The sequence below is a fragment of the Schistocerca gregaria genome, chromosome 1 (assembly GCF_023897955.1).
Source record: "Schistocerca gregaria isolate iqSchGreg1 chromosome 1, iqSchGreg1.2, whole genome shotgun sequence".
NCBI lineage: Eukaryota > Metazoa > Arthropoda > Insecta > Orthoptera > Acrididae > Schistocerca > Schistocerca gregaria.
Window position 1 is genome coordinate 316,917,328 of NC_064920.1, and position 18,491 is coordinate 316,935,818.

The 18,491-nt window shown below is 37.8% G+C and overlaps 1 protein-coding gene across 2 annotated transcripts in view; it reads left to right on the forward strand.

Moving 5' to 3' along the window:
* LOC126343384 (another transcription unit protein) overlaps positions 1-18,491 on the forward strand; it is a 57,588-nt gene that overhangs the window by 15,404 nt on the left and 23,693 nt on the right. For both annotated transcript variants that reach the window (XM_050001934.1, XM_050001933.1), the window contains exon 4: positions 13,569-13,738. In XM_050001934.1, coding sequence (XP_049857891.1) covers positions 13,569-13,738 — 170 coding nt within the window. The remainder of the gene's footprint in view (positions 1-13,568; positions 13,739-18,491) is intronic.

The window sequence follows — 18,491 nt, forward strand, 5'->3', positions numbered from 1 at the left end:
ACAGTGTTATTGGCTCAATTAAATCTTTTATTTGCTGTGAAGAAGCAACATCAAAGAAACACCTACCACAGATGAGAGAATTAAAATCCTAATGGTTAACTGTCGAAGCATTCACGACTAAGTGCCAGAATTTGAAGCTCTCCTGAGAAGCAGTGAAGCTCGATAATGCTAGGTACAGAAATCTGGTAGAAACCTGAAATTGATAGCAGTGAAATTTTGGGGGAAAATTTAAGTATATATCAAAAGGATAGGCAAATGGGAAATCAAGGTGGTGTATTTGTCACAGTAGACAAGAATCTGATCCCCCAATACAGAAATTGAAGCTGTTTGTAAAATTGTTTGGACAAGACAATGTATCAGGGATGGGCATAAAATGATGATTGTATCCTTCCATCACCCACCAGATTCATCTCCTGATGTAACAGGAAACCTTAGAGAGAACCTCAGTTCACTTGTACATAAGTTCCCCAATCATACTGTAATCATCAGCGGAGACTTGAATCATCGAGAAAATTACAGTTTTGGTAGCGGTGGTTGTGATAAGACATCTTGTGAAACATTACTAAATGCCTTTTCTGAAAACTACCAAGAACGGATAATTCAGAACCCACTCATTATGGAAATATATTGCATCTGATTGCAACAAATAAACCTGACGTCTTTGAGGATGTCCCCATCGAAAATTGTATGTAGTTGCATACCATGTTGCAGTTGTGATAACATTGATTACCAAAGTACAAAAGATAACTAAAACAAGTAGAAAGATATATAAGTTCAGTAAACTAGATAAAGAATTGGTAGTGTCATATCTCACAGAGGAGTTTGAAACTTTTAGCATAGGGCAAGAGCATGTAGAGGAACTAGGACTCAAATTTAAAAGATTAATTACCATGCACTAAATATAGACATACCCAGTAGAACAGTTTGTTGTGGGAGAGACCCCTCCATGGTATACAGTCACTGTAAACAAATTTCTAAAGAAACAGAGAGACTGCATAATAGGTATAAAACAAAGTATAGGGCTATAGATAGAGAGATGCTGAAGGAAATGCATTTGACTGTCAAGAGAATTATAAGTGTAGCCTTCAGTGAATACAATAGAAGAGCATTGTTGAATTGTACTTCACAAAACCCACAGTAATTCTGGTCATACATAAAGGCTACTTATTTAGTAAATACAGTCGTAGTCGCATTGAAGTTTTAGTTATGCAGTATTTTCCACGCCAGTATGGACAGGCCTGCTCGATGCCAGCAATTCTTTCTGTCATCAAGGAATGTAGGTTTGATGTGATCTCTTTAGAAGAGCAAAACAGGTCATCTAGAAATAAAAATTAACAACTTAAATGAGACTTCGTCTGTTTTTACTAAATAAGTTATATTAATAGATAGCTGTTTGGCTGGAACAGTGTTCCAAAAAAATTTTTTTTGTATGTTATGGCTGTTACTGGCACCTACGTTAGTACCCAGTCCCAAGTGAATGAGACAGGAAATGAAATTGAGGGTAGCAAAGCAGAAGCTGAAATGCTCAACTTCATTTTCAGTTTTTTTCTACAAAGAAAATCCAGAACTGCCCCAATTAAATCCTCGTACCACTGAAAAGATGAGCAAGATAACTATTAATGTCAGATGTCAGTCGTTTCGAGAAACAGCTGAAGTCATTAGAAAAGAACAAAGCTCTAGGGCCTGATGGAATCCCTATTAGAGTCTATACTGAATTTTTGGCTGAGTTGGCCCCTCTTCTAACTACAACCTGTCATAGATCCCTCTAACAAAAAACTGTGCTCAGTTCTTGGAAAAAAGCAGAGGAACGGTAGGAGAAGTGACCCACAAAACTACCATCTAGCATCCTATACATTGATTTGTTGTAAAATCTTAAAACACCTTCTGAGTGGAATCATCATGAGACAAGATCCAATTCGCACTTTTCTCGCATGAAGTATTGAAAGTTTTGGATCAAGGCAGATGGGTAGATGCAGTATTACTTGATTTCCGAAAAGCATTTGACTCAGTACCTCACCTACAGTTACTTTAAAAAATATGAACATATGGGTTATGAACTGAAATTTGTGACTGGATTAAGGACATTTTGGTAGGGAGGATGCAACATGTTATCTCAGATGGAGAGTTAGCATCAGATGTAAAAATAATTTTGGGTGTGCAGCAGGGAAATGTGTTGGTACACTTGCTGTTCATGATTCATATTAATGACCTTGCAGACAGTATTTATAGTAACCTCAGACTATTTGCAGACGATGGAGTTATATAAAATTAAGTACTTTCTGAAAGAAGCTGCATAAATATTCAGTCAGACCTTGATAAGATTTTTAAGTGGTCCAGAGGCTGGCAGCTTACTTTTAAATGTTCAAAAATGTTAAACTGTGCTCTTCACAAAACAAAAAAAAACATAATATCCTATGACAATAATATCATTGAGTCAGTGTTGGAATCAGCCAACTTGTATAAATACCAGGGTGTAACAGTTTGTAGGGATATGAAATGAAATGATCACGTAAGTTCAGTTGTGGGTAAAGCATGTGGTAGATTTTGGGTTATTGGCAGAATATTGGGGAAGTGCAGTCAGTCTACAAAGGAGGTTGCTTACAAATTTCTCATGCAGCTGGTTCTAGAATATTGCTCAAGTGTGTGGGACCTATACTGAATAGGACTAAAGGGGATATTGAACATACAGAGAAGTGCAACACGAATGGTCACAGATTTGTTTGATCCATGGGAAAGTTGCAAGAACGCCCCACTTGTACTAAACCTTCAGAAATGTCTCAGTTTAGCAGTTGAGTCCATAGATAGTGGTGTAAGGTGCATACATTATAACTGGCCATGCTTTCCCACCCGCGTTTTTTGATAATTAAGCCAGTCTTAACTTGAACTCACTCAGTGAGCCGCTACATAGAAATATTTTCTACGTGTTATGTGGAGATGCTCTCATAGTTCTGTGTCCCTTTGCACAGCTGTAGCAATGCCATCAGATTCTGAAAGTGCAATACTACTGCCTGTGTTTTACGTAATGAAGCAAGAAAAAGTTTTTTGTGTAAATAATTTTTACACGTGATGCTATTAGCGTGTGTTTGTTTAAGAAATACCATAAAATGAACTTCTTTGCACAGATTACAAGCTAACAATTAATGGAACAAGAGCGTGGTCTACTGCATGACTAGACCAAAAGGCATCCTATCAACAACTACCGGCTGTGGCACATAGTCCATGACTTGACCATACAACCAATATAATTCATATAAGAGCATACATCTTTGGTTATACCAAAGTTATTTATTAATATCAATGCTTCTTTGCATTGTAAAATTACTGAAAGATAGTATTTATGACCTGTGGACTCCTCTTAATGTCTGAGTGGTAAAAGGCAACTTTTGTTAGCAAATATTTATTGATAACAATTACATGATTTGTGCCAGATAAATGCACTTCCCCTACGTATTTCCTTGCTGACATCATGAGTGATTTTTACATCCTCTACTCATCCCACTGGCTTTGAATGCTCCAGATAGCCAACATGGGAACCTACCAGTTGTTCCTTACTCCATACATACTGCAGTGCTGATACATACAATTCACTTATGTAAATAGCAAAACTAGAAATAAAGCAAAATGCACTCTTACCTGCGAATAAGTGGTACCTTACTATCCCGTTCGGTAACTACTTTTCAAAACTGTGATTTTTTTCCCCAGATAAAATCAGAATTTTGGAAACTTTAGAGAGACAGCCATTACACCATAGGTCATTTTATTTTATGCCTGTTACTTTACATATTCTTGGCCTCTTCAAATATGGTTTTAGTAGTTTGACAGAAATCTTTACAATGCAAAATGTACTGTTTTATGAAATCTTAGTACATTTGCACCTACTGAAACAGTTTTCCTAGCTTCTGATTATTAGCATTTGCATAATCTTTGAGTTTTGACTACCATGCTCTCCTAAATTTTAACTACCAAAATCTTTCAAAATATCACATTAATGTATATCAACAAAACACATTATACAAAACACTTAAAGTATGATCACAAAGGCAAATTTATATTAGCTCGACACAGTTATTTGGCGAGAAGCACTGTTAGTCATGAGCCAAAATTGTTGCTACTAGGTGACATTTTTGCATTGCTTGATGATTCCAGCCATAATTTGCCAACAGTGTCTCTGGTTGCTGACTTGTCATCAGGCTTGGTTATCAGTGCACTTCATCTAGGGAGATGTGCTCAGAATTCCCTATGTTCTCATCATCAAGACATCAAGTATGAATACATGAGATGAAGGCACAGGGGAGCCAACACAATAATAATAATAGTAAATTACATTTCCCAAACACTAGATTGTTTATTCTAACTAACTCTACTGGTTCTGCCTATGTGGCCAAAATTCAAAAAATTTAATTTACTACCACCCTTATGAATTAGTGACTTCTTTTCAAATAATTATTATGTAATAAACAATTCAAAAATTATGTGACATACCCTCTTTTTAATTACTATATTGTTTACTTAATTGAATCTTTAATAACAGCTGTTAACTGTTGGTATTAAATTATTTAGGTTTACGTTGTTTGTTTATCTATACTTCATAAAGGGTCAGGTCACTACTTTTACCAATGTTGCAGTTGTGACGTATCTCTGTTTATGTCATGTCAGCCACATCACATGATCATCTGGCTTGGCTGTTTCATAATCTGTCTGTGCTCTGCACACATCGTAGCCTCTCTCCACCATCCCTTTAATGTCCTTGCTGACGTCACAATACACCAGCACACCACATCCTCTCGAGGTTCAGTCAGTCCCTGCATTTTCTATACAGACACATAAACTGAACATACATTATTTCAAAATACTTAGAACTACTTTCTCTCTCAACAATTTAATAGAACTGTTATTTACAACGCATTTCATGGTCATGTCTGTGTATTTTACAGTGTATATTCATAGTTATCTTACTAGAGAGATATTCTGTCTCATAATAGATATTCAGACACTTCAGAGTGTGGAGGCTTCTGTTCAGTTATCACAGAATCTCTTAACATTGACTATATTGTATATGCCTCTTATCACATGGTGGGACTCTGGGTGTGCTACTTCCACTACATTAGGGTGTGGTGTCCTACAATGGTACTTCAGACATTTGATAAAATTTCTTTATTTCATCTACTGTCCGTGAACCAACCTCACTCTGATTCTGATTTGCTTTTCTCAGGGAAATACCTTCCTCTTTATCTACTTCCCACCAAAAATATTTGTGCATTATTTTAAGGTGGTGCTTATCATGCACTTTCCCTTTGAGATTATCCATTTTGTCAAATTTAATTTCCCTCTGAGAACCGTTTACCATTAGGGTCATACTACTATTTCCTAAACCGATAATTGCTTCATGGTCCACCAACAAATCTGTCCCTATTATTGATTCCGTACAAAGATTTGAGACCACCATAGCACTAACCTCCAGTAAAATTCCTTGAACATTTATCTCGAATAACACTTGATTCTTTATTTTCTGAAATTTTCCTCCTCCTGCATCTATAACTGTAACTCATTGTAACGGCAATGCTGGTACCTCACTTCTATCTCTTATTTGGTCATAAAGCCCCTCTGCTACAGCACATAATTCGCTTCCTGTATCAGTAACAGCAATTGCATTAATTCCATTAATTTCCAGAGTACAAATGGTTGGTATTCCTCTTTCCTATGTAATTCACCTTCTTCAAAAATAACTTCTCTATTACCTCCAAGACTTTCCCCTTACCGAGCGAGATGGTGCAGTGTTAGCTCAATGGACTCGCATTCGGGAGGACGACGGTTCAATCCCGCGTCCGGCCATCCTGATTTAGGTTTTCCGCAATTTCCCTAAATCGCTCCAGGCAAATGCTGAGATGGTTCCTTTGAAAGGGCATGGCCAATTTCCTTCCCCATCCTTCCCTAATCTGATGAGACCGATGACCTCGCTGTTTGGTCTCTTCCCCCAAACAACCCAACCTCAACCCCCAACTTTCCCTTATGGACCTCTTCATAGTCAGTGCCATATTACTTATATGAGCTTGTGTTCTGACCTCTCACAAACTGCTCTCTAGTTTTCCCTTTTCTGGAGCCTCCTTTCTTAGTTTCTTTCTGCCCTGTTGTCATTGTGTCTCATTTTTTCTTGCTATTGCCTGTTACTGTGATTGGTTCCACCCTCCTCTACCATGTCTGTTAAAGCCATTGCCATGCTTCTCATTGCCTCTCCCATTATGATTTCTGTTATGTTCCCTGTGCTCATTATGGTTTCTGCTTTGTTCCCTCCATTTACCACTTTCTCTCTATCTCCAATTAAGTCCTCCCCAGCCATTACTGGATCTTTTCTCCCCTGAAATTGCATCTAAGAGGTCTAGAGTTTGTAAAATATCTTGTTATCTTTTTTGATATCCCTATTAATTTTTCGTGAACACTGACTGGTAGTTTGACCAAAACTACAGCAATAGTCTTCTCACTAAGTGGCTTATTTAAACAGAAGGTCTTCTCGCAGAAGTTTTGAAAATAATCTTTATACCTATCATATCCGACGCCTAAGAAATTTCTCCCCTGGAAGATGCAGTTTCTAACATTTCATAGAGTTCTGTTAGCTTAGTATGTGTCTAAGAATTTTTTTAATAAATTCTTTATACATTTGACGTGGTTCACCAGCTCTCATTCCCCATAAAAATGCATCTCCTTCCATTCTACTTTTAATACATCCTATTTTCCTCCTCTCATCCCAGTCTTCTGGTTTCTCGAAAGCTTTTGGATGAAGTTTCCCGTTTGGCGAAAAATTATGTAAAGTATGAACTTTTAAGTCTTCATTTGTATTGTTTCCACTATTATTTACAGCAATAATGTCTTTTAATTGTGAATTTAATTTCTTTTCAACCCTTCCAACAAAGATATCAGTGCCTCTGTTAGTAAAATCACTGACCTCTTCCTGAATATTAGCTACACATGTGAATATATCTTTAATATTTGTTTCTACTGAAGATATTGTATTAGATAAAGCTGTTTCTGTTTCATCTACTTTTTTATTTATGTTGGAGATTGATGCATTTAATTTTCCAAGGTCCTTACTAAAATTAAGATATAAAATTTTAATGTTAGGTTGTTATTCTTTAATAAATTTACTGCGGCTACTTCCCCAGGGGTGACTCTCTTTTTCGAAATTATGAGCAACTGCCCACTGTTCCTTCATAACATTCTCCATTTCTTTTCATCTGTCACTTTGAAATGTTGGTTAGTATTCCTATTATCCAACCTATCAGCTGAGTTCTTGCTAATTTCTTTCATAATTTTTATCAACTGTTCTGTAGCATCTCTAGAACTTTCCTGTATATTCTGATATTAGTAGCTTCGAGTTTTTGGTTATTTTCTTCTAGTTTCTTGTTAGTTACTATAGAAGTTTCTACTATTTTGTTGTTAGTCATTTTCAGTTTTGTTATTTAGTTTCCCCTTGCACTTTTCTCTAGTTGGAAAAATATAGCTGAAAACATGGTTTCACTTTCAGTTGTCATTCTTTCCTTAGCCACTGTGTCAGTGTCTGAGTCTGCAGCATTTTCTGTGGTATCTAAAGTCTTTAATGGGACTTCCTGCCCCTTGTTACTTACAATATCACTCATCCTGACTACAGGGCCTTCTTTTGATTTTACAAGTGGAAATACATCAAGCTTCTCTGACAAGTCAGAAGTCTCCTGTGCCATATTCTCGGTAATATTTGGTTTGCTCATTTTACTTTTAGTTGTCATGCCACTTCTAAGTAACATTAATTACATACACCACTGTTCTGTCAGTTTAACTTACTTTGAAAATTGTATATTTTACTGGGTGCAGTAATATTCTGCTGCCTCATTGTGCATCAAACTCCGTGCCTCAGCTAGAGTGCTTCCAGCACACCACTTCTCTACTGCTGTGCTGAGTTGCTATCCACTGTCTTCTTTCTTCTGCTAGGATCTCTTCTTGACAATCGTCCACTATTCTTCACTAACAGAATATTTTTACTCCAGTGATGCAAAATTTATTTATCACTATGCAAAACTTATCACTTTATGTGTGACACTTCCTGCAGTACCAACTCACACGGTTGTAATGTTACACATTGCAATCACTTCTAATGATTATTGTTCACTTAAGGAAAGGCAAACCTACGTTTCTAGCATTTGTAGACTTAGAAAAAGCTTTTGACCATGTTGACTGGAATACTCTATTTCAAATTCTAAAGGTGGCAGGTGTTTAATACAGGGAGCGAAAGGCTATTTACAATTTGTACAGAAACCAGAAGACAGTTACAAGAGTCGAGGGGCATGAAAGGGAAGCAGTGGTTGAGGGAGTGAGACTGGTTAGCCTATATTGATGTTATTCAATCTGTATATTGAGCAAGCAGTAAAGGGAAAAAAAGAAAAATTTGGAGTAGAAATTAAAATCTACAGAGCAGAAATAAAAACTTTGAGGTTTTTTCGATAAGACTGTAATTCTGTCAGAGACAGCAAAGCAGCTGGACGGAATGGACAGTGTCTTGAAAGGAGGCTATAAGATGATCGTGAACAAGAGTAAAACGAGAATAATGGAATGCAGTCAAATTAAATCAGGTGAAGCTCAGGGAATTTGATTAGGAAATGAGACACTTAAAGTAGTAGATGAGTTTTGCTGTTTGGGGAGCAAAATAACTGATGATGGTTGAAGTAGAGAGGATATAAAATGTAGACTGGCTATGTCCAGGAAAAAATTTCTGAAGAAGAGAAATTTGTAAACATTGAGTATAGATTTAAGTGTCAGGAAGTCTCTTCTGAAAGTATTTGTGTGAAGTGTAGCCATGTATGGATGATAAACAATGTAGATGAGAAGAGAATAGAAGTTTTTGAAATGAGGTTCTACAGAAGAATGCTGGAGATTACATGGGTAGATCATGTAATTAATGAGTAAGTACTGTATAGAATTGGGGAGAAGTGAAATTTGTGGCATAGTATGAATAGAAGAAGAGAGCTGTTGGTAGGACACGTGCTGAGGCATCAAAGGATCACCCATTTAGTATTGGAGGGAAGTGTGGAGGATAGAAATCATAGAGGGAGACCAAGAGATGAATACAGTAAGCAGATTAAGATGATGTAGATTGCAGTAGTTATTTGGAGATGAAGAGGCTTGCACAGGATAGAGTAGCATGGAGAGCTGCATCAAAGCAGTCTATGGACTGGAAATCACAACAACAGATGTAGATGTAGATTGATGTAAATGTTTCTGCTGTACATTAATGTAACAATTGGCTGTGGCAAGCCAGCCAGTTGATGTGATACGGGGTAGGGAGGAAGAGTTGGCTGGCTACTACTCCTCAGAGAAATGAAACTTTCCATGTGAATATAGGTATGTCATTGTTTAATTGGTATGGCCAACAAAATGCAAAATAATAAGTTCTCAAAAGCAAAAATTGCAGTAACAGCTGTTATGAGTATTCATTGTTTTAAGAGCTCCATTATGAAATGGGATCTTAAGGGGGGGGGGGGGGGGAGATTGATTGTCCTTGGAAAACAATGAATTACTGTCTTAATTTGCTACTTAATAATCACATTTGTTTTCCAGTGTAAACATATCCTCAATGATGGCACATAGAAAAAGGATACATTAGAATCCCTTGAAAGTGAAGAGGTTAAGCTGAAAGACACTCTCCTTCCAAATTGTTTCAAAAATTGTAAAAGAGAGGCAGGGTCAAGATGGTCCACAAGCTACAGTTTGTTTCTGCACTTTGTATCTACTCAGACAAATCATAGCAAATGGATCAGAAATTTGGCACAGATCTGAGATGTTTGCAAAGTTGGGGGTTGCATTTTTGACCAAATTGCTCAAATATTTGGGAATAGGTCAGATCTGTGCCGGCAGATTATACCATGTGTAGCAGAAATCACCACAAATTTGGCCCAAAAAATGTGTATGTTAGCTCAATCTAATGTATATCGTCTTTCTATCTACATTTAATTCTTAAAAGGCTCATACATGTCTTTGCTCAAGGGAGTTGATTGAATTTATGTAAATACAAGGCATATTCAGAAAGTAAGTGTACCAGAGTTTTACATTTTTCTTTTAGAAAAAGTATATTTGAAAACAAAATACAGGATATTGTTGATACATGTGTTGACTATTTTTCCACATAATCGCCGTCCTGTTCAACACATACAGTGAGCCATGGCACAAGCTTCTTTATGCCCTCCTTCAAGAACTCCTTCCCCAATTCAGAACCTCTTTCTGCACCTACTTGTCAGTTGAAAATTGAATTAGTCATATGTGCCTCCAGGGAGGTGCCAAGATAATCTGAAGGCACCAAGTCAGGAGAATACAGGGGGTGGTTCAAAACATCCCAACCAAATGAGTCCAAGAGCATTATAGTGGCTAAAGGCTGTATGAAGATGAGTGTTGTCTTATAACAGGCACACCCCTCTCGTCAGCATTCCTTTCCTTTTGCTTTGGATGCTCCTTACGAATATTTTTAGAGTCTCACAATATAGTTATGCATTGATAGCTCATCTGAGGCAGAAATTCAACCAAATTATGATTTTTGTAACCAAAATTGTGGTTTTGAGTTTTTTGGCCGGCAGGAAAATGCTGTACACCACTGTGATGATTCTTTTCTTCTCAGGCATGTAATAAGTCACCAATATTTCATCTCCAGCCACAGTATAGCTCAGAAAGTCCTCATCTTCCAATTGAAGTTGCTCAAGAACGTGCAGGTGCTATTGACCCTATTTTTTTCATGCTGCACTGTTAGCTGTTTTGGGATGCATCTTGCACTAGCATCCCAGTGTTTCTGTGAGTGTGTCATGTAAGAGAGTTCTGGAGAGTTGTGGAAACGTAGAAATTTTCATCCACTGTCAATCAGCAGTCTTCACTAGCAGTTTCCTCAGTTTTTTGCACCTACTCATCAGCAGCCTTCACAGCACATTCCTCAATGTTTTGCACCAACTCATCAGTCAACATGGAAGTTCTTCCACTTCTCTGTTCATCATTAATATTTGTTCTGCTGCCTCTAAACTCCCGACACTACTTAAACACACTTGTTCTGTTCATAACACCTATGCTGTAACTCATTTTGGTTCATGAAAATATTTCTGTAGGTGTTATTCCTTCTGCAAGTAGGAAGTTGATCACAGCACATAACTCACTCTTTGCAGGATTTCTTACCAACATCTTTCATGCATCTGGACACTACAACATGAGTTTATATACCATTGTGTTCCTGTGATGCTAGCTCTGGTCAGAGAAACTCCCCCTCTTGCTCTAACTCTCAGTATTGCCAACTCTCAAAAAACAAAAAAACGCATCCTGTTATGGTCACAGTACACTTATTTTCTGAACATGTTTCATATGAAGGAGTCACGCATGTTCATGTATGTAAATAGCAAGGAATATAGCTGTCAGGATAAGAAGGCAGTTCTTCAATAGAGAAAATGAGAGCAGTTGACTCTTAGCAAACAGGCATCAGTAATATAACAAAAAGTCATTTTGGACTGTTTGCCACAAAGGGTTAAGCAAAGTAGCTAAATCTGTAACTTTGTAAGTGATCAGTATGTAATTCAGCACTGGCTTTGGAGATTCTAGATTGGACTGTGTAAAAAATTAGACTGTGTAAAATATTGGGACCTTGTATGGACACTGATAACCGCACAGTTGAGCGCCCCACAAACCAATCATCATCATCATCACTGGCTTTGGACAGTGCAGTGGAAAATTCCAAATCCTTACAACTTTTTCCAGTTGCCATGAATTATAAAATCATTGTCAACCTCTCATGAAGTGAGATTGCTTTTCTCATTTTAGTATTACACCATATTATGTGAGGAGTTACAAGCTTTAATAAATAATTGTATATTTCCATGTCCATTCACAAGTAATTTCACCAGTCTTTGAGTTCACCGAATAAACTTGCTTTAAAAAAAAGCCACTGTATTGACCATTTGGACCATTCTTCACATGTCTGACTTCCCGCACGCTACCATCTCCCTCCCCCTCAATGACAGAGTCCAGGTACGAGTGCTGACCGTAGAAAAAAAATTGTCCTTCACAAGTTGGTGTCCGTCCCGAGTTGACTATAAGATACACTTTGCAAGAGCATAGTCATATGTTGCTTGAAGTTCTTTCCCATACCAGCAGTTGGCTGTCCAGCAGTAGATTGAAGCTGTATCGTTTGCAAATACAAGATATGAGATGGTTTATTATATGCCCAATATCTGTGCAACAAAATCATAGCATGTAGCTGTGGACCATCTTTTAGCCTTTGTAAATTAACACTTGGAGGAAACTGAACGGATGTATCTGAGACGACTGCTAGTGTTTAGTATATTGAGCTTAACACTGCCCATTTTGATGACTCATTACACAAACTCATTGGTTGAGAATTGTAGCAAGAGAAAATTACTCTTCCGTAACTAGGGTAACCACTCACTGAAAAAGTATTTAAAAAATAAATTAACTGTAATGTAACACAATTACCATCAGTCCTGAATTAGCCGTTTATGCTGTGATGAGTCAGAATGATCTGCAAGAAATGAATACCCAGTATCATAGTTTGCATAAAGTACATATACTGTCCAGAATTGATTTAGATGTTTGAGGTGACTAAGTACATCTTGAAGTATAGTTGGTAGTTTCTTGAATACACCATGTAGCAAGATAGAAGGATACCACCTAAGATTGCTAGATTTGTTCAGATGTGATTTGAAAAACAAGAGATGAACAGTCATAGGTGCCTTATTCCAGCCAATTATCATATGGTCTGTGTGCTTGTGAGTAAGTGCAGCAGTACATAACAAATGTTTTAGTATTCTTCGAAGTCATTCATAGGTTGTATCCACTTTTGGGGAAAGATACTGTTATAGGAAAGATTGAAAGTAATTTCAAGGAACTGAACCTAAAAAGGTGCTAATCTATGATTGTGATCTCCCCAGAATAAGAAGGAAAGAGAAAGGTGGTGAGCAGAATACTTCAGAATCATGATGACGAGGAGCTACCCAGGAGAGGGGTAGGATGTTTACACAGATAATCCAGTGATATAGCCAGAATTTCACATTATTTACTGACTGGGGAAGATATGTTTTGTGCTTGGAAATGTAGCAGAAGCTACAGAAACCAAAAGACAATTTTATTATTTTATTTAATGTCCAGTATGTATAAAACAGACACCTAGAAAATTATTTTTATGCGTGATAGAAAACCGCACCAGTCTATAAATACAAACTGTTAATTAAAATAATATATTGTAACCTCTCTCTCTCTCTCTCTCTCTCTCTCTCTCTCTCTCTCTCTCTCTGCCAAAAACATCTACACTCTGATAAGTTCTCATCCTCGTTGGCTTACCATCTTGGATCATTCAGTTTGCATGTTGTTTGTGTGTGTGTGTGTGTGTGTGTGTGTGTGTGTGTGTCTGTGTGTGTTTGTGTTTGTGTGTGAGGCAGGGGAGGGAGGTTGCATGTTTGTTTACACCATAGATTTTGTGTGAAAAGACAATTATCAGACCCAGATGTTAGTAAAACAGATGTTATTTGAACATTGTGTCTTTTGTTAATCTTCTTTTGTAGGAAACGAAAGCGGGCAGTCATTAGTGATGAAAGTGGCTCTGATGCAGAAATAAAGAAAAAACCAAAAAAGAAAATAGCAGCAGTAGCCTCTGGGAGTGATGCAAGTGATGCAGAAGGTGAAAGAAGAAAAGCAGCAAGTGAAGGAGATGATAGTGATGCCGAACCAGGAGGTATAGCTGAAGATGACAGAAATAATATATTTGCCATGTTTGTACTTGATTTCTTTTCTTCTTGTTGTTAACGGTGTCAATCAGTATGGTAGTTTGAATGCTATAATACCATACTTACAAGACTCAGATGACATTGCATTCAGTAGTGTCACAGAAACCTTCCTATATTTTGATGGAGGGGAGGAGGCCGGGTGTTAACTGTTGTGGTGAAACATGGGGTACCAAGTTGCTAGGTGCCAAGCACTGCAGCTTGGGAACAGATTGAGAGCATTGATTAATATGCCTAGCATTAAAATATTGTTCTTCTGAGATTCTTCTTGCTCAGGTGACCTAAAGATCATTTTCAAAAGTTTGAGGTGGAGTGTATGAGTGTGCTTGAATGGCTGCATGATGATTAGTTCTGTAGTGGGAGAGAGACAGAGATAAGGAATACTGAAGAATGTTGCCAATTTACTACCTATCCCTATTACTCTTTTAAACCCACAGGACAAGGTTCATCTTTTCTCCAATCACAATAGACATATTGGGAATACTCTCCATGTAGCTAAACCTATGTTTCTGGTCCCACCCTGAAAAATTATGTATATGAAACACTGCTACTCATATGTTTTTGTAGTACTTAGCATGTTTCCTTTCTGTTACCCAAATAGCTTTCACCAAACCTGCACTAATATAAAAATCTTTAGTAAATATTCCAGGTACACTTCAGACGTTTCTTTGCAGATAACCAAGGCTAAATGTTTTGTTGAATAACTTGATGCATGGTACTCGTCCACTTAATATTCCATGTCTCACCTCCTCTTCTTAAGTGCACTCCACCCTTGTATCTCAGTTCCTGTGTAGATAATACTCTAAAATTTTTGAAATTAGCACCTCCAAATGCCATCGTTCATTGTTATGAAATATATCAGTCAGTATTTACCAATAAAAATCTGATAAGAGCAACCAAAGTTCGTTGTACCAGTAATATGGTTAGATCAAGTAGCAGTGAGGAAACCAACTTTATGGTTAGGAATTGATTTGAGCAAGAGGTGCTGTATTTACCATGCTGGCTAATTCCCCAGTGTTGCTTGGTGTAATTCTTAAGTTCATAATCTTTCAACTGATCGATGAGTTTGTTCAAAGTTCGTTAGTAAATATCTTTAGCAACTTTCTCTAGACCTTTGCCCATCCAAATAATTGCCACTGTTGTGGCAGTTGACATACAATATAAATGAATTATGCCTCATCTGTGAACCATGTCATTTCCAATGTCATATACCTTTAATGCACAGGATAAGTTATGCTAGAGAGCTGCCACTAGATCGTAAGCAGAAAAAACTTTCACCATGGTTCTGTGCAAAAGGGTCATTGAAATAATTTTCACTTGTTACTGCAGGGGAACTAGCGTATCGAACAGGTCTCATTCCTGGAGGTGATTGTAGCCCTTGTAGAGATAATCAGTAAGGCCAAGTACTATTTGTTTGATAGCAGGCTGGAAACTAGAAGTTCATGATCTTCCATTATACTGTGTCCTAGAAGTTAATGAATATGCTATTGTTAGATAAGTATAACCATCCCCGTTATGAGATCTGCAAAAGAAAGACAGCAACAGTAGAAAAGTTTAAGTGTACAACCATGTAGGAAAAATTACAGGTGAAATCAGGAAAATGTGCCCATATTCTCTGGGGTTTCCAACAAATTAGTCCCGGCAGATTGACTAGGGAAATTGTATAGCATTTTGAAAAATTAAAAAGGCAGACCCAACTGTTGAAGTTAAGCTACATGAAATGGAGCGAATGCTAAATATGGTTTTGGAAACTCGAACAGTCGACTTAAGTTTATTGAGAGAATTTTAGGAAAGTGTAGATCATGTAGAAAGAAGAGTGGTACAGAACACTTGTTTGATCCATTTTTGAGTTCTGCTCAAGTGTTTGGGTCCCCACCAGGTTGGATTAAATGAAGACATTAAATCAGCTGCTAGATTTGTTACCAGTAGGTTCGGTCAATACGAGACTATAACCCGGGCCGCTGAAACATTGCACTTGACGTTTGCGTATGAAGTTGGCAGCGTAACAGAGTAACAAGTGAAGAACGATAGGCGCTAGGCGTTCAGCGTGGGGCGCCAGCCAATCACAGCGCAGTGAGCACTGCTGTTACTCACGTGCTGTGACGTCAAAGTTCCCGCGTTGCCGGCTTTGTTTAGTGCATTTGTATACAACGTGAGTTGCGTGTTGTTTACCGCGTGTTTTCGTTGTACTGTGTGCTATATCGTTGTGACTTTTGTTACGTTGTGAGTTTACGTACTTGGAAAATGCCACCGAAAAGACTTCGTTCACCTAGTGACAATCCTTTGCGTCGAGGGGTGCCACTAAACAGCCAGGCACTGGAGTTGCTACGCAGAACTCGTGAGTTTTACGAGCAGGAGAAAAACTACGTAAGCATTCATGGACAGCCATCAATTCCTGCCGACAAAGTGGTGGAACGTACGTCGAAAACTCTTGGTATTAGTGCAAGAACGGTAGTAAGTAAGGGAGTATTACTACAAAACTTGGAAGATACTGAAGTGAGCCGTAATGATTCCGAGCTGTCTGGATCAAATAATACATTTTTATCAACCCCGGGAAAGAAGAAAAAGCGGCGAAGTCCTGTCACAGATTTAGATTCTTTCCAGACTGATGCAGTTCGTAGGCATGTTTATGCTTACTACAGCAGAAAAGAGTATCCAACTGTAGCTAAGTTATTAATCTCTTTAAAAGAAAGTGAACTCTTCAGGGGTGGTAAAACATCACTAAAAATTGTGCTAAAAAATATGGGTTTCCGTTACAAAACGCTAGACGGACGCAAAGTACTGTTAGAGAGGGCACATATTGTTACCGCTCGTAGCATTTTCTTGCACAAAATTGTGGGCAGAGACATTCATTCCATAATTTGGCTAGACGAAACGTGGGTTAATGCCGGGGAAGCTGTCAGTAAATGTTGGACGGATAACACACCCAGCAGTAGCGGCCATCAGCCGACGGGAAAAGGAGCTAGATTAATTGTGGTCCATGCAGGCTCCTCCAGTGGTTTTGTCCCTGACGCACTTTTAGTTTTTAGATAAAAAAAGACTGGTGATTACCATGAAGATATGGATCACGCACGATTTGTTGAGTGGTTCAGGAACCTTTTAAAACAATTTCCTGTCCCTACAACAATTGTAATGGACAATGCTCCATATCATTCGGTGATACAGAACAAAGCCCCAACTACAAATGATCGGAAAGAAGTTATGGTGCAGTGGTTACAGGATCGAAATATTGCAGCGGATATGGGTATGACAAAGGTTCTGTTATATTCTCTTGTTAAAGAAAATAAGCCTACGACACCTACATACGTAGTAGACGAAATTGCCAAGGAGCAGGGTCATACTGTAATAAGGCTGCCACCATATCACTGCCATTTCAACCCTATTGAGTTAGTATGGAGTGACGGAAAAATGTATGTAAGGAACAACAACAAGTCCTTTACAATAACAGAGGTGGAAAAGCTGTTGCGTGAAGCTCTTGTGACTGTGGATGCAGCCTCATGGAGAAAAAAAGTAGAGCACGTCGAGAAGCTTATACGAGCAGCACAGACAATAGAAGGCATTATCAGTGGCCATGAACAATTAATGATTTGTCTTGCCGATGACGACGATGAAGACGGTTTTAGCGATGAATCGGACAACAGTGACGATGGCGAGCTGGATGGAATTGCGCCATTATCGCTGTAAATTGGTGAGTGAAAAAATTCTAATATTGGTTATTTATTGCAATCTCGGTTATTATTTATTTTGTAAACTACGTACATTATTGATTTTAAAGTACCACTCGTCAGATGCTTGTTTTTTGTATTTCTTTGCTCCGTTATCGAAAGGGTGCGCATTGTATTGCTTTTACATGCATTATTATACGGTTGTTTACTTCCTGTCATTGTAGTACAACTAAAAACGAGTTTTTATATACATTGTAATTGCTCAATCGCTTGCATTTACGAGACGAGACGGAAAACTGTATCGTCTGCTGTGTGTATAGAGGCTGCTGTTGCAACATCGCTATTACAGTATAGCCAACCTAACTAGACAAAAAGAGAACTGTCAAGTGCAATGTTTCGCCGGCGGGGGTATAGTATGCAGATGCTTCATGAACTGAAATGGGAATACCGGCAAAGAGGAGTCCCCAGTCTACATCTACACTCGGCAAATCACTGTGGAGTGTATGGCAGAAAATATTTTTCCATTGTATGACATAGAGTTGCTTCCCATTGTGTTCACAGGTGGTGCAATTGTGCTTAAATATCTCATTGTGCACTATAATCAGCCCAGCCTTATAGCTATGGTAGCATTTTAGTGTTGTGAAATTTTCCTCGATTCCTCACATAAAGCCAGTCTAAAAATGATAGGACAGAATGAGAACTAAATATGGATTAAAAAGAAGAGAACTGAAAAGTGAAATGAATGGTTCAGTTAAGAACTAAGGGGAAAGTAAAGCAATAGACGGAAGGATAAAACCAAAGACAGACGAAGATGGGGGATAAAAAAGAACCAGAGTAAATATATAAAATAATGTTAATTAGAATAAAGGGAAAAAGGGGTTGTTGTTGTTGTTGTTGTTGTTATTATTATTATTATTATTATTATTATTATTATTATTATTATTATTCAGATGCATGTATTAGCCGAACTGGAATTTTGTTTTCTGGAGGTAAATAATGACCACCGACCCTGTCACTATGTAATTTGACAGTTTTCTCT